Source organism: Lepisma saccharinum, chromosome 23, assembly GCF_977018435.1.
Source record: "Lepisma saccharinum chromosome 23, izLepSacc3.1, whole genome shotgun sequence".
NCBI classification, from domain to species: Eukaryota; Metazoa; Arthropoda; class Insecta; order Zygentoma; family Lepismatidae; genus Lepisma; species Lepisma saccharinum.
Window position 1 is genome coordinate 42,072,087 of NC_139251.1, and position 23,285 is coordinate 42,095,371.

The 23,285-nt window shown below is 42.4% G+C and overlaps 1 protein-coding gene across 1 annotated transcript in view; it reads right to left on the reverse strand.

The window, feature by feature from the left end:
* The window catches only part of ltl (leucine-rich repeat-containing larval translucida), a 93,103-nt gene that overhangs the window by 25,289 nt on the left and 44,529 nt on the right, over positions 1-23,285 (reverse strand). Inside the window, exon 2 of the mRNA XM_083110181.1 lies at positions 19,142-19,310. Coding sequence (XP_082966307.1) covers positions 19,142-19,310 — 169 coding nt within the window. The remainder of the gene's footprint in view (positions 1-19,141; positions 19,311-23,285) is intronic.

Here is a 23,285-nt window from a genome sequence, read left to right on the forward strand (position 1 = left end):
TGATTCTTAGCACAGGCCAAAAAACACACTTTAGTGCATCAAATGATGCCTTTCTCTTCCATCAAATTTGACACATTTAGTTTTCTGTGTGTGGAGAGAGGCTAAAGACGTCAGACATTAGAGAGCATAGTAAATGTGACACTGACAACTAAGCAATACTAGTAGAAGTCGTAACTGGACCTCAGATTTTTATGTAATATCAAAGTACAAAATAAGTTCATAAATATGTAACAATAATTGATAAAATATGTACCTAAATATCATAGGCGCCGACTCCAAGGGGCTTGTGGGGGCTCGAGCCCCCCAAATGTTAACGATGTGGGGGCAGGGCCCCCCCAAATAATTTTGCTTAAGAGGATCTAATGTATTATTTTGCTTCTCTTGTAAAGTTTACTCTGAATTGTGCCACATGAACTTAACTTTAAATACACATTTGAAATGTTATAGACCATCAACTTTGGGGGGCTGAGACCGCTAAACCATCAACTTTGGGGGAGGGGCTATGACCAGAGACAGCAAAACACATGACTTATTACTACATACTAAGTATATAATTATGAGTATTGTTAAGATTTTTACTAAAAAGAGTTTCAGAAGAAGATGTGCATGAACTAGGAGAGTGGATGGGACGTTCGGGCTACAAATGGCTCTCACATGACATTCAGAACGAGATCATTGATATATTAGAGAGATCTGTTTTGCGCTTCGTGGTAGCAGATATTAAAAGTCGGGAATATTTTGCTATTATGGTTGACGAAACTTGTGACATATTCATCCGTGAACAATTGACATTTTGCATTCGAACTGTAAATAATATTTTTGAGGAATTCATGGGCTTTTTCGAGATTCCGAACACTGAACCCAAAACTTAAAAAAGGGAGGGAGTGAAGTCATTCATTAATTTTTTCAGTGATCAGAGCCCCCCCCCCCAATAATTTTGACACGTCGGCGCCCCTGCTAAATATGTATTATCAAATGGATATGTAGCTAAATATGTAGTATCAAAGAATATGGAGTATCCAAGCATGAATTCTGCTAGATATTTATTTTATTTGAACATATTCAACATAACTTTAAGGACATAAGTTGTTCAAATTAAAATTTGTATCAAATTTACAAACATATTTAAGAAACCGATTTTGTCAACAATTAATTACTTTTCACATCGCAAATTATTGTATAATAATGTAAGAGAGATCTTTGTAACTTTCGAAACAAATTGTAAAAAAAAGCATCTGCAGAAAGAACAATCGAATGAAAATACATAGCTACTTTTGTACTTTTTTGTACAAGGGAACATTTTGTGTAACTCGCTTCGTACAGGAAAGTAGCTTTCTTGTCCACCGATGCCAAGTTTCTAGGTGCTTTGCCTAAACCTAAAAGCGAAGCGAAAATATGTAAACAGAAGGGGGAGGGGAGAGAAACTCCAGCATCTTTCGATAAATAACAGTTGCCGTATCTTTTTGGTATTCACTGTCTTTCGACTTGGCACTTAATTATAGGTGACCGTAAGCACTATGCATATCATTGATTAGAAAATGACATTACATGAGCTACAAATTTTCCACATCATGTTTCAGAGATCAAAAATATAGGAAGAAGGATCAAGATAGGAAAAAAATAACGAAATGTGTTGTTTTATGTAAAGTAAATTAGCAAATATAAAAAATATGTAATATCCTGACAAATATGTAAAAATATGTAACATGAAACTTATGCAAAATCATGTCAGTTATATAATTCGTTTACATTTTCCTGTAGTAGTAGTAGTAGGGGCAATTAGAGAGTTCACAAACCTCATTTGGGGCTCGAATCATCATGTGGGGCTCAGTGTTGCCAACTCACCCCACGAAAATTTCACCAACTGATATTTTGAAGCCTTTTATGATGTATTTGAGGGCAGAGTTGGCAACACTGTGGGCCCTTACTGTAGCTTTTCATGTCTGGCAACACTGTCGTAGACAGTTGGTAACACTGTGGGCCCACTGTAGTCTTTTATGAGGGGGGTTTATTGCCCTGTTTACATCTGGCAACACTGCCGTATGACAGTGTTGTTGGGTTCACTGTAAATTTTCATCAAAGGACCTGAGGGGTCCTGCCCTGTTTACATCTGGCAACACTGCCGTATGACAGTTGGCAACACTGTGGGCCCACTGTAGCCTTTTATGAGGGGGGTCTATTGCCCTGTTTATATCTGGCAACACTGCCGTAGATTTTTTGACAGTGTTGTCAACCTACTGGGTTCACTGTAAACTTTCATAAAAGGACCTGAGGGGCCCATGTACTTTTTATGTCTGGCAACACTGTTGGTGGCACAGAGTTGGCGACACTGTGGGCCCACTGTAGCTTTTTATGAGGGGGGTCTATTGCCCTCTGTTTACATTTGCCTACCCACTCTACAAAAATTCCACTATATGATCTTTCACAGGCTAAGCTAACCTACAAATAGGAATTGGCAACACTAACGAGGCTCGAATTATTATTTCAGGCTCGAATTATTATTTGACGCTCGAATTATTATTTGAGGCTCGAAATCGAATCGCTAAATATAAAATAAAATAACAATGCCTATGAACCTGTTTGGCTTCAGGAAGCAGGCTATGGAGGCATCTGCCCAAAGCGCACCATCGCCACCTGCAAGCTGGGACCTGTTATCCTCCCTATTATCTAAACTCAACGGTTTGTTGATTATACACTTGAATAGCATCCTGACCCAGTACGACGAGGATGTGGGCAAGACTTTCTACATATTCAACAACAACTTGAATTATTACCAATTCCCCATCTCCGGCAAACTGCAGTTTGACATGAATCCCGAGAATAAAGGAGAGGCCAAAATTTCCTCCGGCAAGAACATCTATCGCATCAAACACGATAGGATGAACAGTACTACCACGTACGATGTATCTGCTGGCGATCGCCTGTACATAGAGCTCTTGGACGACTACGACAAACTCATCCCTCTTTTCATAGAAATGAAAATTAGCTATCCTATAATAAATAACAATAATGCCTAACGATATTTTTGGCCATACGAAACGCGACGACCATGGCGACGAGCTTCTCATGCTCGACGTCAGGGTCAAGAAGCTGCGAAGCGATCTGCAGGCCCTCCAGTCCACGCTCAACTCCAGCCTCCAGTCCGAGATAGCCAGCTTGCAGTCTCAGTGCTTGGACCCTGTACTCAAGATTGATGCAGAGCTAAAATCGCTGCTGCAAAAATACACCGACCTTGCGTCGATAGACAATCTCGACAAGCTGGCACTGAGTGTGGGCAATCTGCAGAACAAACTTCTGAAGCTGCAACAAACGCAAACCTCAGACGTTGAACAGCTGAAACAACGCTTGCAGGATCAAACAAGCAACATCCAGACCGAACTGCAAACTATCATCCAAAGCATTAAAACACAAGACGACTACGATCGCGTGAACGCTAGTATTGCTAAATTGCGCGAACAGTTTCAATCTTTCGAAATCCCTACGTTGGAAAGCATCAAGGCTGAGCTTCAAACGGATGCTTTGCATGCGGCCATCAACGAAGTAAAAACTAAACTCCAAACGCTGGAGGATTTTATCAACAATCTACCGTCGTCCAGCGAACTGAACGCCATTGCCCGTAGCGTGGCCAACATCAAAGTCCAACTTGAGACCTACGAGGATTTCGGGAAGCTGCAAGGCACCATAACCCATATTGAGGATGCTCTTGCTGTCATTAGAAATGATCTGGCGAACGTTCACGATGAGCTGGAAACCAAACTGCCGGGCATCAGGGATACACTGGCCAACGTCCAACAGCAAATCGCCAAACTGGAAAATCTGAATACAGAATCCGAGTTGTCTCATTTCCATCACTTGATCGACGACATACAGACTAAGTTGGAAACCCTGCAACAATCTACCCCCACCCAGGATGACATAACACAACTGCAAGAAGGCATACGTGCTGCTGCCGATGCCTCCGAGTTGGACGCGGTGAAAAAAGCTTTGGAATCGCTCCAAAACACGGTGGCCACCCTGCCTACCTCTCAGGAACTGAAAAGCGTGAAGAGAACTCTCAACCGAATACTCAAATCCGACGACATCAAAAACATCCAATCCGAAATTGAATCGATACGGGGGTCTGTCGCGACTTTACCTACCAACCAGAACATCACCGAGCTGCATGAATTGTTTGCGGAAATTAGAACCCAGGTCCACGACCTTGTAATACAGAGCTCCAAGTTGACGCTTGTAGAAAGCCTGCAGCAGATTATTGCCAGCGTGAAAGAGCAAATTGGGAGTATCGAGGCAAGTCAGGAATCGACTATAGCTAATTTCAGCACCCAACTACATGACTTAAATGAAAAATTCAAGAGCCTTATTGTCGATGTAAAGATCAAACCAAACTACGACACTGTTGTTCACGCTATCGAGGAACACCTGGAATCGGTGAATGGTAGATTGGAGGATGTGGAGACTGAGGTTCGAACCAACGTAAACACTCTAAATGCCAGCATCGACAATCTCAAGTCTACGATTGTCATCGAACTGTACAGCATACCAAACAGAGAATTCTCCTCCCCTTTCAATCCAGGTTACAAACTCTACATGTTGACTCCTGCAAAAGCCTATCATCAATTTTTCCTCGCTGGCACACTTCAGTTCGTCAAGGTTTCCTACTGGTCTTTGCCTCACGCAACCCACTACCCAATCATGACCGTGACGAACATTGGCGATGAGCCTAAAATAAGAGGAGTTGAGCTGGTCGATTTCACACACCCCGAAAGTCGCGAGACTGCCTATGCCGAAGATGCCACTCAAATTATCGACATAGAAATAGGTGACAAGCTGTATATAGAAAACCCAGCATTGTCTGCAGCCAGAAATCCCATCCAGGCTATATTCTTATTTTCGCGCCATGTCTAGGCAGGGTATCGTGAACGAGCTGCATAAACCTGCACGACGAAACTACAAACGACTGGCGGTGGTGACCAAAGGCGTGGATGACCTTTGGCAGGCTGACCTTGTGGAAATGAGTAGCGGCAACCTAAAAAATTTACATAAAATCAACAAAGGATACAAGTATCTTCTTACTGTTATAGATACATTTTCAAAATTTGCGTGGGCTTTGCCCCTCAAGGCTAAAACAGGTGTGTGCGTAATGGAAGCATTCAAAACTATTTTCAATGAAAGTGGCAGGCGACCTCGATTTCTTCAAACGGATAACGGAAAGGAATTTTACAACTCGATATTTCAACAGTTTGTTCAGAAGCAAAATATTCAACATTACTCGACTTTCAGTCACATCAAAGCCAGCATAGTGGAACGTTTTAACCGTACTCTCAAAACACGCATGTGGAAACGATTCACGCTTCAAGGTAACCACAAGTGGGTCAATGTGCTTCCGGAACTCGTAAACGACTATAATCACAGTTTGCATAGCACGATACGCATGAAGCCTGCCGATGTCAGCAAGTCTGATGAGGCACAATTGATCTCTACTGTTTATTGCCCCAAGTACCGGCCCACTAACAAAAAACCGAAATTCAAAATTGGAGACCAAGTAAGAATTAGTAAATTTAAGCGCATGTTTGAAAAAGGCTTTACCAAAAACTGGAGTACGGAACTTTTCACTGTTGCTCGATTGTTACCAGGTAACCGTCACACGTATATAATAAAAGATAATCGCGACGAAATTTTGAAAGGGCGATTCTACGAGGAGGAACTCTCTAAAACAAAATACCCCAATACGTATCTTATCGAAAAAGTATTACGTAGAAAAGGTGACAAACTGTTGGTGAAATGGTTGGGACTCGAGGAAAAAAGTTGGATCGACGCAAACGAGGTGATTGTGTAACGGGTGCTTGGGATGTGGTGAGGCGACTGCCAGATTTTCCCCCGGAGCGTCAGGCTAGGAAAAACGGCGAACTGTTGCCGGACAACATTCGCTGCCTTATTGTCGGACCTTCAGGGTGTGGGAAAACAACTTTACTTATTGATAATTTTCTTCTTGCTCCCGACTGGTTAGATTGGAAGAACAGGCACTTGTATGTTTTTTCCAAAAGTTTGGAGCAAGCAAAATATCAACAGCTGACAAAATTGTACGAAGGGCTGAGCATAGCTACTTTTGCCTCCGAAGTAATGCCACTAGATTGCTGCCATGAAAATTCGGTGGTGGTCTTCGACGATGTCATCCTGGAGAACCATAACGAAATTCGTAATTTTTTTACACAGGGGCGGCACAGAGGCATGGACTGCTTCTACCTTGCTCAGACTTTTTCTAAAATTCCCAAGCAGCTTCTCCGAGACAACGCTAATTTTATTTGCTTGTTTCGTCAAGACCACACCAATTTAAAACATGCTTACGATGATTATGTAGGCGGGGACATGAACTACAATCAGTTTTCCAAATTTTGCTCTTCATGCTGGAATCAAGATGATTTCGGATTCGCCACGATAGACATGACGAGGAAACCCAATGACGGAAAATACAGAAACAAAATAAACAACTTTCTAAACGTTGCGACGTTACAAGAAACGTCTTGACGTATTATAAATAACAAATAATGAAACGCAAACTCGCAGACGACAACTTGAAGCTGCGCGACTACCTGGCCAAACGCTTCAGGGGTTGGAAATCAGAGAATCGCGGAATTTACGAAGAGAAAAAGCGACAGGACCAACCTATTATTGATGCTATAAGTGGACTAGGTAAAGACATCAAAGATGTTACCGAGCAAAATAAAGATTTAATCAACGAGCTCGTGCCACTTGCTGCTCGAAATTATGCTGTGCCTACACCGATATCCAGTATTCACACTACCCCGTTCGAACTTGGAGCTGCACCTCTGAGACGTCAGGTTCTAGGCAGTACCTCTTCGGACAAGGTAGTTGAATTAGGTCCGTTGGCGAGAGATTACCTGAGCACCGGGAAATTTGAAAAGGATGAGGTGTTTGGATTGTACCCCTTTGTGGAACCTAACGAGGGTGTGGTTTGGAAAATTGGAAAGTCAAAAGTTACGTTCGAAGGTGACGACGTGAAAATTAATTTGGGTGAGAAGAACAGCTGGACTAGGTATCCTGGCACTGTGGGCCTGTGGGAACTTATCACCAAAAAGCAACCTAAAGATTACACAGACGAGGATTACCAAAGTTACACAGAAATTTTAATCATGACGGATGCCCTGTACCAAAACAACGATGCAACACAAAATCGCGTAAAATCAAGCAGTGGAGAAAAATACAGGAACCTCATCAAGCCAATATGGAACCAGCTCAAGACTGGCAGCGGTGTCAAACTCTACAATACCCTACCTAAAGAGTTTGTTTGGGTAGACGACGTAAGGAAGCTTGTAGATCGATTGCTGGTTATCGCAGGCGAAGAAAATGCAGGCAATCGCAACTTCCACAACGAGAAGGTGGGCATCATGGACATGATTAGCACCAAGCTTAGCAACTTTATTGTCAACGACAACAAAGGTATAGGTTACCTTATCAAAATCATCAACACCCTGCCTCCCAAATTCTGGAATGTGGCCGAGGGTCGAGGTCTCGTGAACGACATCATCAACAAGCTACCCTTCGAGATGCACCTACCAGGTTACCAATACTGCGGACCGGGTACTAAACTGGAACGGCGACTGGAGAGAGGAGACAAGGGGGTAAATCTGCTGGATGCTGCATGCAAGGATCACGACATTGCTTACAACACATATACGAATTTAGATGCGCGTCACGATGCTGATAGAAAATTGGAGCATGCCGCGTTCGGGAGACTCGTCAGCAGAGACGCCTCGCTGGGTGAACGGGTTGCAGCATTGGGCACGACCATTGCCATGAATACAAAACGAAAATTGGGGTGGGGGCTGTAATTAAATAACATACAGTAAAAAAAATGTCTACGCATATAACAGACTTACCAACAGAAGTGTTATACAAAATATTTACATTTACTTTCGACGATAGTCACGAGGATGTTAAAAAGCTTATTGATTTAGTTAAAATAACACCACAATTTCGCTTGCCCTGTGAAATGCTACTTCTGGATCATCTGAGAAAAATAAGCGATGTAAAATCTTCTTCTTCTCCCTATGCTTTTTTTTCGGGCTGCTGATGAAAAATTGGCTGATAAGATGGACGAACTTCACGAGTGGAGACAGGGGAGGAGACGATATACAGACGACTGGTATGCTTCAAATGCTGAAACCAGCAGGATCATCGATCACTTGATCGCATTAGGCAATGCCGAAACTTTTTTCTATAAATAACACACTGTAAAAAAATCTACGAGACCAAAAAAAATATTTCTTCGATATGAGTGAAAAAATTAGTGACGTCCAGGCATTAAAACAAATGCTAAATTTGTCAGTCGAATATATAAAAATTCAGGAATTGGAAGTGGACAAACCTTATGCAATAACTTCTGGTTCAATTGTTGCAACCCAGTTTGGTCCTAAAGTACGTCTGTTGCTCAACGGACAATACAGCCTATTTTTACCAGATCGATACGCTAGCATGTTATCCGACGAGAAGCTATCCATTTTAATCGAGAACACAACTCGAATCGTGTACAAGGGGACAAAAGAACTTCTTGGTAAAAAAACAAAGCACATAATCGAATTTGTTTAATAGCTGCAAAGTATATATAAATAACATACCGTAAAAAAAATATACAAGAGGGAAACAAAAAAATCTCGGAATATATATAAAATAACATACCGTAAAAAAAAAATTACATCATGAAGCCCAAGGGCGTCGTGTACCAGATACCATATTCGAATCTGAAAACGCTGGGTGCCCTCGATGGGTTACTCACCAAGAAACAACTCAAGAAGAAACGTTCATGCTTGTCCAAAGGACACGGAATGAAATTGCTGCTCAGCACTCCACAATTGAAAAAGTTGCAGCATTCGCGGAAGCAGCAGAAGATTGGAGGTTTCATATTCAGCATTCCGGCCATCTTGGCAGCTTTGGGTGCAGTGGGCAGCTTGGCTGGAGGCAGTGCTGCCATTGCCAAAACCGTCATCGATGCAAAGAAGAACAAGGCCGAGCTGGAAGAACAGAAACGTCACAACCTGGCTATGGAGAAGAAGGGGAAAGGTGTGACCAAAAAACGAAAAAACAACCTCGATGCTTTGAAGAAATATAAAAAAAAGAAGAAGCCCTGTCCAACTTCGATATTGAATCTCTGATCGAACCGTTGGGAATAAGCAACTTCAGGGGTGTTTTCATGTCCGATTCTCTACCCTCTGCTGTGAAGAAAAAGGAGTATGGCGTGGTCAACCTGGACAGTTACAAAAATCCTGGTACACATTGGATATGCTACCTCAAAATTGACGATGACAAAGCATTTGTTTTCGATTCGTTCGGTGGCACACCGCCTGCCAGGTTGGTGAAGTATCTCAGTGTTGCCAACCTCTACTACAATGACAAACGCATCCAGGGTTTCACCGATGTTAACTGCGGCCACCTATGCCTTTCTGTTCTCGCATACATGTCTAAAATAAATAACCCCTCAGTGGAACATTTTCAGAAAGCATTGTGGTACCTAAAACACCATGGGAGTGTCCCATCTCACCAGCGAGACTTCGGTCTTGAAACTCGTGTTGCATGACGACATCATCTATCCTAAATCTATTGCTCTTCGTGCATTCTACAGCATGTACCTAATACCCAATGTCACGGAGCACAATAACAAAATTACTGTTGGAAATGAAAAAATAGTTATCACGCCAGGACAGTACAATCTGTCTACCTTGCAAGCTCAATTGCCAAGAAATATACTGCTATCTCAAAATTCTGTAACTCACCGAGTTGAAATTGTGTCTGCTACGGAAACAGTAGACCTAGGCACTGTTGGAGAGCTTCTGGGATTCGAGAACAACACAAAGCTCGAACCTGGCATCAAGCACATCGGTGCCAACATTCCTAAATTTCTAGCCATCGAGACTCTGAACATACATTGCAACGTGGCAGAAGGCATGATCACCAAATCCTCGGATGGCATCCCAGGCAGCCACAAGCAGACAGGTATCATCGCTACGTTCAAACCAAACTCTGAATTCATGGAACCGATTATATACACACCCTCACCACCGATATACTTCCCCATATCTCGTAATCGCATAGACAACATAGAATTGGCAGTGACAAACGAAAAAAATGAGGTGGTGAATTTTGCCGGAGCTACTACCACCGCCGTCGTGGAGATTAACGTATAATAAATAACAATCATGGAGCGAATCGAAAGTTACGAGTTGCAATCTTTCCCACCCAATCGCCGCACGTTCGCCAATTTGAACGAGCCGAACAGGGAGATCGAATACGATGTGGACGTTGGGGATGGGTTTATTCACCCTCACAGAGCTGATTTGTATATCAAGTTTGATGTGGTGAAGAGAGACAACGGCGAAGCATTCCACGCCAATGCAAATTTAAGACTTGTGGACAATTTTGTGCCGCATCTGTTCTCGCAAGTGGAAGTTAGAAAGCATGGCACCGTCATCGATAGGGTTGACTACCCTGGGATTACTTCTACAGCTGTGGGAACACTGAAACTCTCCAAGACCGATGCAGCATACTACCAGGCAGGGGGATTCGAAGCAGATACAAAAATCAAAACTCAAAGCCACACAGTACTGTTTCCCATGAGCTTGCTTCCAGGCTTCTTCTCCGACTACACGGAGATTATGTGGAAGGGTGGCTTGCGCGTCACTTTTCGCAGAAGCGCCAACGACAACGATGTGCTGATGCGTTACAGCACCTTGGGTGCAGACGGTGCAGCACTTGCCAACACACTACCCGACGCAGCCAAGTGCGTCATCCAGTTCATGGAGCTGCGCATGCCTGTGGTGGAATACGAATCTAATTACGGTCTCAAGTACAAAGCCGACATTTTGAAGAACCCCCAAGTACCCATCCAATTTTACGGTTACCAGTGTGTGCAGAAACCTGCTTCCGGCAGCCATTTTGAATTTGATGTTACTACGCAGTTCAACAGCATCCGGTACGATATGCCTGAGTTTACGGTCGTGCTCTTCCAGACGGGGAAAGATAATAACCAAGAGAAAGATTCTAGCCAGTTTGATCATTGCAAAATTAAAAATGTTTACCTCAAAAATGGAAGGAATGAAGTTTTTCCACGCGAGAATTATAACTTAAACATTACGAACAACGATTACCTGAAACTTTACGAGGCGTACACAGCTTACAAGAGAGTGACCTCCGGCAATGTGGACGTGTACTACAACCCCAACGAGTTCATAGCTCGCAGACCCATGTTTGTCATCAACACATCTAAAAGAAAACAGGTGGTTGTTAACGATCGTACCAACATCAAGATCGTATGCGAGTTCCACGACGCCTTGCCTGCAGATACTCTGTGCAGTGTCATTCTTATTGCAGAGAAAACATTTGTGTATGACGTCAAGAATGAAAGAGTAACTGAACAGTTTTAGATACAAAAAAAAAAATTAAAAAAATAGCACACAATAAGAAATGTGGAATTTTATATACACAAGTACAAACTACAATAAGCAGTTTCCCAGAAGTTTAATTTTACTGTGCCATGCATGCATGTAATCGAGGAAGTGGAAGTAAATTAAAATTGTTTTTTTTTTTTTTCGCATTGCCTATTACTCTTTGTTACACTCTGGGCAGGCCTTACTAGTTTGGAGGCGATAGTGGCCCCACGGAAGTGTATGGACCCCACATTCAAGAATACACCTCTTGTCGTCGTGTGCATCCAGAGCAACTTTCCTGACAATATTAGTTGTAAGCACATGATCGACGCTTTGGATACGATGCTCTTTTTGTAGAATGGGCGATTTTGTTCTGAGGCACTCGAGGTAATCCTCAAACTTGAGGTGCTCCCGAACCACTTGCCTGCTTACACCCTTTGCCTTTTTTGTTACAGAACCCTCAGCCCGGATCGCATAGGCTTTGGCACGAAGTCCAGCAAAGTCCACAATCACATCCCCGTCTTTCTCGTCCTTGAGTTTGCCGGGTATTTTTTTGTTCCGGGGCAGAATTCCATACCGGTTTAGCTGGGGATAGCCCGATGTGTCGAAGAGCTCTTCAAGAGCTGGAACTTTGGCTATATCACCATACGCATCGGCCGTGCGAACATGGTACACCAAGCTGTCTGTGTCTGTGTAGAGGAGCGAGATATTGTGCTTGTAGTGTGCACGTAGTATGTCGTAATATGTCTCGAACATGCACAACTTGCTCAGATCCAAAACTGCAGCTCCCACATAGATGGGCTTGTTGAGTAGCACCTCGCACCGGTTCATGTGAACCAGAGACATCTGTTCATTGTAAATTGTTCGAGACCTGAACAGCGGGCTTGCAACAAGTCGACGACACTCTGTTTTCTTCGTCACCAACCTCACATCAACGCGATTTCGCACATTCTCCATGGTTTTCCCAAATACCGCATTGTTCATTAATTTGAAAAAATCCTTATCAAGCTCGGACTTGGCATCAGTGCGATGGTTGGTGTTCAGGTCGATGTACGGCTTCAACCATGGAGACTGCCTGAACAAGAGCACGTGGTAAACTGCTTTGACCGAGACCCCTTGCTGTATTAACCACTGGAGGTTCCGGTAGTGTAGCACATAACGCTTTTTGGGCTCCAAGTCCATGACGAGCTTCGGTTGATCCGAGCCAGGTGGACACTTGAATTCCGGAGCAGGCGAAAGGTCACAGAATATATCCTGCAACTCCTCGGGGAAGTCAAGGTCCACCTCGGCAAAAAACCCATGTTCCGAATCGTCAAAACCTTTAACGTCGAAGTTGGAAGGATCAACCCACTCAAACTGTCCTGTTGGGAGTGGCTGCATCATGGAGTGCCCGTAAAGATTATTCACATCAGTGTACATGATGTAGCTTGATGGTTGGGAGGGGTCGTAACCAGTGGCCATGTGGTGATTGTTGGCGTGTGCGAAGCGTTGCGACACTTGGACCATGCCACCCCGGATAGCTCTCTCGATGAAAAGCATAATATCAACATCGAAGATAAGTGAAAGTTTAACTTTAGTCAGCAGAAGCATGGCCGACCATGCCAGTCCAGGAAGGCTGTAAAAATATACAGGGTCCAGGTTGTAAATGTTTATCGCAGTCGCCCGAAACGCCTGGAACACATCAGCAAGAAGCGTCACATCAAGCTTCAGGTATGCATCGTGGTAATCACCGAAAGTTCGGCAACCCAACTTGACCCACATAAACTGAGCATGCTTGTACTCCTCGTCGGTAATACCTGAACCTCTCAGCTGGCTGTAGAACTTATCCTGGGGAGGCAGCAACTCTTCTTCGAACTTGGAACGGTCGGTGACGTATTCGTAGGGGTAGACCCCTTTACGTCTGATGAGTGTGACATCTAAGTTCGGGAAACTTGATGTGGTAATGGTTAGTTGGTCGTCTCTGAGCTTCCCAGCAAGAGCATCGAGGCTTGCCTGGAGGAACCTCAGAGAGTCGAGGAACCGAAGCTCGATGCTGCTGCTTGAGTCGGGGATCGGCACCCACTTGCTGACGCTAATATAACGCTCCTCGTTCTGTGCCAGAACATTGATTCTCGCATCGTCGTACCCTAGATGTGTGACCAAGTGATGGAAATCATATCCCGAGCCATTGTGAAAAAAGACCGGTATGAAGCGCGGGTCCCTGGCTCTCAAGTTACACCTGTTGCACCACGGGCCAATGTAGCTTCCGGTCCCATAATGGTCATGGTGGCGGACCTTTTTGTTATCGTCAGTGAAGACCGAGTTGCAAACAGGACAATTTAGAGCTATTTCGTGCTGATGCTTGTCTTCCGGAGACAGAGGCAGCATGGCCTTGGGGGCCAACAACACCTTCGCTATCTTGATGGCTTCCTGTTGCATTCTCTTCAGGAAGTGTTTGACCGGGTCGCGACCGCGATACACATAGGGCTCGGAGGCAATATGGTCTCGCCACACCACAACATAGGAGTAACTCGAGGCCTCGGGGATTTGGAAAGGAATGGTAGAGGATGTTTCGGGGTTGGGCTCGCAGTTAGACAGAGGTTGAAGAAAAGCCTCGAAGTCTGCTACAATATAGGCAGGATGCTTCACCATAGCACTGTGCATGCGAAAGCACTCTACTGCACCAGGTTCGGGCAGGATAGTTCGTGCAGGCTTGTTGGTACCACAGTAGAGCATGTGGCGAGCTAGCTTCTCAGCAGCAATGTTGGGACCTCGAGAGTGTTTGAATTTATATTGTTTTTGGTTGTCGAAAGTGGACAGGCACCTGCGACACACCTCGATGTGACCATTATGTCTATTTTTCTGATTTGAAACAAGTCTGGAAAAAGAGCGAATAAGCGTATAATGGTGGCAGGTGTTATTCTTGATAAGAAGAAGGTCAATTTGCTGTGCACTATCATCATCTACATCACTTATCCGAATAGGGTAGACGATGTTTGCCTTGGTGAGACCGTAAACATTGATGCTTAATTGCAGGCCCAACAAGTCACGAGCACGAACCTCAAACTTACGAATATGCGAGACTTCTACAGGGTAGGCAATCCCGGCCATTGCATCCTCCAGTTCCGACTCATACTGCGTGTAGTGTGCAACACGGCGTGGACCGTTTTCCCAAGGTACAGGGTGCAATGCTGCCAGCACCGACCAGAGGAAGCATTTGGTGTCTTTGTTCTGAATATTGAGAACAGCTTTCTTTGCTTCAACCTCGGGTGGCAGGGCAATATAGCTAGACCCTGCCAGTGGCAGGAATTTGTTAAGTTTCAGACGAAGTTTGTGGGGGTCGCCACACAGCGAACCGCCCGAGCCTTCAGCCTGATGCTCCTCGTGCTTTGCCACAAGCTCCTCGACAAACTTGTCATAGATGCTGTCGAGGTCAGTGACATCTGCCTGATACAGTGTTTTTGCTTTTGTGGCATGGAAGAATTTATATATTTCATCAGACGGTTTCTTATACTTGCAGCGTAGCACAGCATAGAATTTAGTGGAGTGTGTAGCCAATGCATCGTTGAGGATGGATATTACCTTAGCTCGCTCGCTCTCCAGAAAACTACGCACATCGCAGAAGCTGTCTGATGTTATGTTAAAGTCTTCTAATAAATGCTCAAACGCAAATCGGTCTGCTTTCTTCGCCAGCTTGACGCGTTTGGCAGGTGGCGATGCATCGAGGGAGGTTACTTCTACCTTTCGCTTGGAAGGTTGCGGTAGAGATGTTCCAGTGCTCTTGCAAGTAAGCTGGTGTCGCTTGAAGTTGGCAATAGAAATATTTTTTCCACACTTAGAGCACAGTTTGGTTGCACATATTCGCTTTTCCGGCACACAAGTACGACAGTGTCTTTGAAAATGTTTACTTGACACAGCAGTTTGGCACGTAGGGCAATTTTTTACAGAACGCATAATGCAGAGATTTTTTGGGGGTATGTTATTTAATATCCAATGCTGTGCAATGCAAAATATAATTGTTCACTTTTTTTAACTATTCTCTATGACCTTACTTGGGTTTTTTTTTCGCCAAATTATATGCTTCTAGTCTCCTATACAATACAATATACGTACAATATTGTTAAGAGCGTCATATTTGAGCAAGTCGCTTGTCACCTAAACACTACAGCTGACAGGTTGGTAAAATCTGACATGAAAGCAGATAATACACTTAACTCTTATTTATATATAATTTTCACGGGCGTACAATATTGTTAAGAGCGTCATATTTGAGCAAGTCGCTTGTCACCTAAACACTACAGCTGACAGGTTGGTAAAATCTGACATGAAAGCAGATAATACACTTAACTCTTATTTATATATAATTTTCACGGGCGTACAATATTGTTAAGAGCGTCATATTTGAGCAAGTCGCTTGTCACCTAAACACTACAGCTGACAGGTTGGTAAAATCTGACATGAAAGCAGATAATACACTTAACCCTTATTTATATATAATCTTCCCTCTATACAGTAAAGCTGTAGAAGACACAATTAGCTAATCTAGCATACAACATATTTTCCTAATTAACCCATTCGCTTACCTAGTTGTCAAATCGACAGCTTCCCGATTTTTCATCACGTAGTTCCTTTTTCATTCAATAGATGGCAGAGGTTGTATGATCTTTCAAATCTATGACGCGTATATTTGCGCTGCTAAGTTTTTTATACCATTTCAAGCGTGTTTTGTTCAGTTTGAGGAATAGAAATAGAATGCAAAGGTCTGTGTGTGATCAAATTTATTAGGTGAGTTTCTAATTATCTTTCAAGTAAACTGCATATGTGCAAACTTATTACTGTACTTCCACTTCAATATATAAAATTGCTTGAATAGTTTTCACAATATTTGACATCTTGTCTAGCTGTGCGGGAGATAGCCAAATTTAAATAGTATTTCATGGCAAAAAAAATTGTCATTTAAGGTATGCGAATGGGTTAATATGGATATTGTCACACATTCCTCTTATTTTATACTGTTGTAAATAGAAAGAATTATGTACGGTAAATGTTTTGTACATTATAGGGGGGAAAAAATGCAAAATATCCCCCAATTTTAAATCGATCCACCTCTGAATCGATTTTTTACATATTCTCACGCCGGCATATGTTGTTCTATTTTGCTTCTTTTACTTGCTTTGCTTAATTAACTCTCGCTAATTAGCATTTTTTTGGAAGAAGTCAACTAGAACAACATATGGCGGTATGAGAAATATGCAAATTAAAGAATATTTTAGTAATATAAGGGCCCTAGCAATTAGCTTCGTCGACTAAGAGTACTCTTTTAAACGTCTTCAGCTAGATCGTATTACTACGCGAGGACGTTTAAAATGTTTGGGTGTTGAAAAAGTTTGACCTACTTTTTATTTCTATTGTTTGCTAATAGATGGCTCTCCCCTCTTCTCCTCTGCTGTATGACAAATAGCACAAACATAAAATTAAGATTTTGGAGAGCAAAACATAAAATTTGCATCCATCTGATGTCGAACTAGGAACTTTATCTTTCGGGGAGTCAACATTATTTTTTTACTCAGTCGTCATATAACATGAACACACGCAAACATTCACATGTGCTTTTATTATTTTGTGTTCGGTAAGTACAAGTATATTCTTACATAAATTATTGTTTAATTTAATAAATTGTAAACTCGAAGCCTGCTATACTAACACTCCTGTGTTTCATTATACAGCTCACAGGTTGAATTGAAAGCGAATGTTGCGTGCATACGGAAATAACACAGGAAAAAAAAAGCGGATGGAAGCAATTTAAAATCAGTGGAGCAAGGTTAGTATTACGAGAACGTAAAAACACGTGCTTTCATTGTTGTCCGAATTCGCGGCAAACGTGGAGTTGGAGGGGAGAGCAGAGAGGCGCGACAGATGCACGCTTGAACTCGCCGTGACCCTGCGCTTGGCAGCCATATTCTTACTTTCACTTTGTACAGACAACATTTACTGATTAGACGATGTAAAACTCAATGATACTTTAACAGTTTATCGATAATACTGAATGTAGAAAAATTGTAAATGATGAAGTAGCACGTTACATTTTTAATATAACTAGTAAATAGGTGAAAATCATTGTGACGTTTGTTTGGCGTCTACCTTCTGCTTCCGTGCGGTGCGCCTGCGCCCCAGAGCACTGTGGGTGAAGTTCGGGCTGACACCTGGCGGGAAAAATAACAACCATACTACAAGGGGGCATGTAGATTGGGACGACTTGCACGTGACTTCGACGGCACTCGAGAACAACAGGAGAGAACAGTACGGAGCGCTTGCCAATCCGGACACGGCCTAAGTTGTACAATTAGGTACAAGTATTGTACAATTAGGTACAAATTGTTGTACAATTATTTCCCCCCAGTTGCCCAGTTGGAGTTGGGGGCATAACACTGGTACTATTTGTACTCACAGTGCTTATTCATGTATTTTGTTTAATATTTTATTTCAAATTCACTGTCAGAAACTAGTGTTGCCAGTTCCTGGATGTAGGTTTACCTACTCTGTTGGTTGTCACTGTCAAGCTTCCAGTATTCGTACAGCATAAAAAGCCATAACCCCCCTCTCAAAATATATACATTGTATACGCCAAGATGCTCAATAGCCTAGCAACACATCATGAAAAAACATGCCAAGAGAACCCAGTGGGTTTATAAGTCAGTGCTGCCAATTCCTATTTGTAGGTTAGCTTAGCCTGTGAAAGATCATATAGTGGAATTTTTGTAGAGTGGGTAGGCAAATGTAAACAGAGGGCAATAGACCCCCCTCATAAAAAGCTACAGTGGGCCCACAGTGTCGCCAACTCTGTGCCCCCAACAGTGTTGCCAGACATAAAAAGTACATGGGCCCCTCAGGTCCTTTTATGAAAGTTTACAGTGAACCCAGTAGGTTGACAACACTGTCAAAAAATCTACGGCAGTGTTGCCAGATATAAACAGGGCAATAGACCCCCCTCATAAAAGGCTACAGTGGGCCCACAGTGTTGCCAACTGTCATACGGCAGTGTTGCCAGATGTAAACAGGGCAGGACCCCTCAGGTCCTTTGATGAAAATTTACAGTGAACCCAACAACACTGTCATACGGCAGTGTTGCCAGATGTAAACAGGGCAATAAACCCCCCTCATAAAAGACTACAGTGGGCCCACAGTGTTACCAACTGTCTACGACAGTGTTGCCAGACATGAAAAGCTACAGTAAGGGCCCACAGTTTTGCCAACTCTGCCCTCAAATACATCATAAAAGGCTTCAAAATATCAGTTGGTGAAATTTTCGTGGGGTGAGTTGGCAACACTGAGCCCCACATGATGATTCGAGCCCCAAATGAGGTTTGTGAACTCTCTAATTGCCCCTACTTTGATATGTATCTAGAAAGGAATGGAATATGTAATTACATAGAAATCCGAGTTCTAGCCATAACCCTTCCCTAGGTTCATGCTTACCCTACAACAATCAAGACCACGCCACTACTGGTAGCAAGAAGGAAGATATTAATATTGATTGATTGATTGGGTTGGTGTTTTAAGTCCGCTTTATGCACAGTAAGGCTAATCGGGACTGGAGCTACAGTTTAAAGTGGGATCCGAACCACCATGTATCGAAACCGGGACCCCTTGATTACAAGGCGACAACGCTATACCAATACGCCATCGGGGCGGCCCTGATATTAATATTGAAATGTAATACTCACCGCCAAATCTGCAGAACTGATCTCGTGTATATGGTTCCTCCCCAGATCCAGCGTCCTGACTCTTGGAGTCTGCTGGAGAACGTTAACTGGAATCTCTGTCAGGTAATTGTCCGAGAAGCTGAGGAACCCGGTCTGCTCCAATCCGGAGAACGTGTCCGGGGACAGCAGGCTGGAAGAAAAACAGCGTTTCAAAGTTTAAGATTCCTACAACTTTAAATTCAAACATTTCAACGTGACACTGAAAAATCTACTGTTTAACTCTGAGAGTTGACCCTCATGGTCACCTATTTTGATGATACTTGGTATACAGCTTTGCTTTGCTCCCAAAACCGACACTTTGGGAAGGATTTTGCAAAAAATAGTTACGATCACTCCTTATTATAAGTTTGAATATTATGCACAGATAGGCTAATCGGGACTGGACCTACAGTCTAAAGTGGATCCGAATCATTATGTGTCTCCAGTGCGTATCGAACTCGGGGCTCCTTGATTTGGTTCATTTTACTTTGCTTTTCTGCTACTTTTGGCTAATCGAGAAGATGAGGATGAGTGATCCTTTGACGAAATTGATACACACCCATTCCCGGGCCGGGATTCGAATCCAGGATCCCTGACGTAACGGTAAATATTAATTTCCTTAGTGTTTTACTCTATTCTGGATACATGTCTGGAAAACGAGTATCAAATAATATCAAGCTCTACATTTCCGACTGCCTGCTGCTTCAGATTGTTGTCGTTTGGGTGGTCTGCACCTGTACATTTGCCAAGATTTGCACGTCACTTTCATGCGGAAATAACGAGTTCTGTCAGGCCGAAAACAAGCTGCAAATTGAAGATATTCATAGAGAATAAAGTTAGATAATTCATAAAGTATACTGTGTATATACAATAATTATGCCATTATATACTGATAGACATGTTATTTTTTTCTAAAAACTTGGGAAATGGCTCACCTGACCCACTTTAGCTTCGTCACCAGTGTTTCTTTCAGGCACCTTTCCGGGGGTGTTCGGGGTTCCACCCCAGGAAGGAATCTTCCCCCCAGACAAAATTGTACAACAAAACCAAAGTATAAAACTTTTCTGCTACCGTTGTTTCCCTCGGATCGGACTGCATTACTTTGTGTGGCGAATATTTTTGCCGTGATATTTCCCTCTGTAAATAACAACGCCCACACTTGTCCAATCTTACAGAAGAAGCAGAATAAAACTGGCAACCGCACTAGCCTTATCTCCTCTCTCCCATCTCGAATGTGCAGTAGTGCTTTCCACACCAAAAGCCCCGACTCGTTGTCGTCAAAGTCGACGCGGTATTTTCTTTGTAATTGATACACAACAATATATTTGAAAATGATAAGAAAATCGATTGTTGAGTCTGACAGAAAAGTGTTGAGTTAAAAAAATAATTTATGCGATTGTTAGAACCTAGCCACCGCTTTGCATTTCTGTACTTTCGAGAATGTAAACGTTACAGACAAGTGGTGGTCTACAAAAGACAAGACGCATTTGGGAAACTTTCTGTGCGATGAAGGAATACGCGGAAAGTGTAATTGAAGAAATGGAAAACAGGTTCAAGGATCAATCTATTGATACCATGAGATTCGCAAGTCAATTTAAAACCTTTCAGTCAGTAGTAGACTTGCAAGACACCGAAGTCAAAAAGGTTATGTGCTAATTGCCCCATGCTTAAGGTGCAAGATGTTCTTGCTGACCTCAAGTCCTACAATTTTTTTTGTCAAGTCGATGCTTGATAATGGAATATATACAGAAGCTGACAATCCATTGTTGAAAATCTTAGAAGCTGACGTCGGATATTGCGAGTTGAAAAAAAAACTGTGATGTTCTTCTAACCATTCCCGTAACGACCGCCGGCGTAGAAAGGTCTTTCAGTGCTATGAATAGGATACTAACTAGGACAAGAAGTAGAATGCTACCAGAAACTTAATGAATTGCATGATAATAAGCATTGAGGGACCTAAGATTGCAACTGATGATTTTCTCGAGAAAACAGAAGATTTATATGCCACGGAGAAAGCTCGCAGGATAAGATTGCTGCAAATTCTTCATGCCATCTTAAGCTTTGCATGATGTGTTCTATTGAAATTATTGTAATATTTTTCCTGGTTCACCATTGTGGAATTTGTTCAGGATGATAAAATGTAAAAGTAGGTGATGTTTTGTAATTTACTGCTTACTATTGTAATGCTAATTGCACAAGATAATATTTGTAAATGTTAGACAACAGACTAATAAAAGGAAACAGAGACAAATAGAAAGAAAAGTTTGTCTTTCCACATTGAATTACTAAGTATACCGCATCCTACTTTATTTTTGTTACTGTACGTCATTTCCCATCTGTAACACTCAGCGTCAAGTTCATAAACGAACCACGAACGACAGTGGTGTACCCAAGGGAGGACGGGGGTTTTAACTCCCCCCCCCCCTTTGGCCCAGTATTCCTAAAAAAATAATGCTAAAGACAGGTAAAGATGGCGAAATGATGGCCGACTACCAAAAAAAATGTGTACGTAACCCCTCCCTTTTGAAAATCCTGGGCACGCCACTGACGAACGACCACTGGTAATTCTCAATGTTAAACGCACATATGTTGTATTTCGAAAATGATTTTTAAAACGCCCTCCCGGTTCTCGGGAATGCTCCCTGGAGCAAATTTTCTGAAAGAAACACTGTTCGTCACTGCTCCCACGTCATCTGAATGTAATAATTCTATCATGACACTAAACGTGTAGTTTTTCTTACATAAATACTTTTAATCTTTTAAATTGAATTTAAACTTTTACAATGTAGCCAATAAAACAACATTCTATTTATCAAATTTTCTTTTTCAGTAGAATCTATATGATATGGTTGTGTAGAGAACTTTGAGCATACGCGCTAGCATGGTTTCAGTACGTTCTTTGAATGGTCCACAAAAAAAATATTGTTCATCATCATCGAATTTTCTTAACAGATTGGCCCAAATGTTTGTAATTGCCAAATAATTTAGCAAAAGTTTTCATTTATTTTCACCATTCGCCTATCTTGCTTTGACAGTGTTCGTGAATTAATAGATTATCGTCATTTAATTGAAATAAATATGTAAATAGACCATGATACGCAGAGCACAAAGGATCAACATATTTTGCTTCTTGCAGTGTTTATACCCAACTTTTCATTTGACCTGTGAACTCACTACCATTGTCACGAGATTGAAGCATGTCATTTGTATTTATCAACACATTCAGATTAACAGAAAAAAGAAGCATTATATAACCGTTCAAGATGTCTGTGGAATTGCAATAGTAATGTCCTTCATTTCACGTGATGCGATCAACGCATATAATAGTGGTAGAGTGGCGGAAATGTGGAAATCGATTGTCTTCTGTTGAGACAAATTTGAACGTGATATCTTTCCTTGCCGTTTCTACTATCGGCCAGCGTTGACCAGCGACAGTGACAACATGCAACTGGCAGCTGCGTAAGCTTATCGCGTGTTCCCTTCCCCACCAATAGTTAGTCACGAATTTGCATTCAATGTGCTTCAGCCGGTTAAACGCTTCAGCTACTCTCGATCTTCTACCTCGTTGGATTTGACACGGAATGTGATCTTTAATCTTACTTCAACTTCGCGACCTAGAGGCGCCATAACGAAATCTTTATCTGTGGTTGCACTGGACGTACTCATCGGACAAGGATACGGATGTTAAATAGTATTAAAGAGTAGTATTAAAGAATTACAATTTCTTTTCTTTAGCATTCAGTACAATATTTACCATGTACAGTGCGATGCATAAGTATTATCAAGCAGGGACGGCGCTACAGGGGGGCTAGGGGGCTGAAGACCCCCAAACGAGGCCTCAGCCCCCTGTAGCTCCCCCTAGATTTTTGTAGTACGGTAGACGCATTTCGACAGAAAACATAAAAAATAAAGTTTACATTTTCCATTATAAAACTTCATTAGGGCAAGTACAATGTTCAAGTAGATTTTCTAGATCGCTTAGATCACAAGGTTACTTTATTACAATGTGTTTAAAAATCAAGGGTCCACTGATCATTTTGTACTAAGAAATTGGCCAATCATGAGTCGCCAAACTTGCTACGAAGTCTGCTGCCTGCCTGGTAGGTGGACTTGTTCAGTGGCTGCG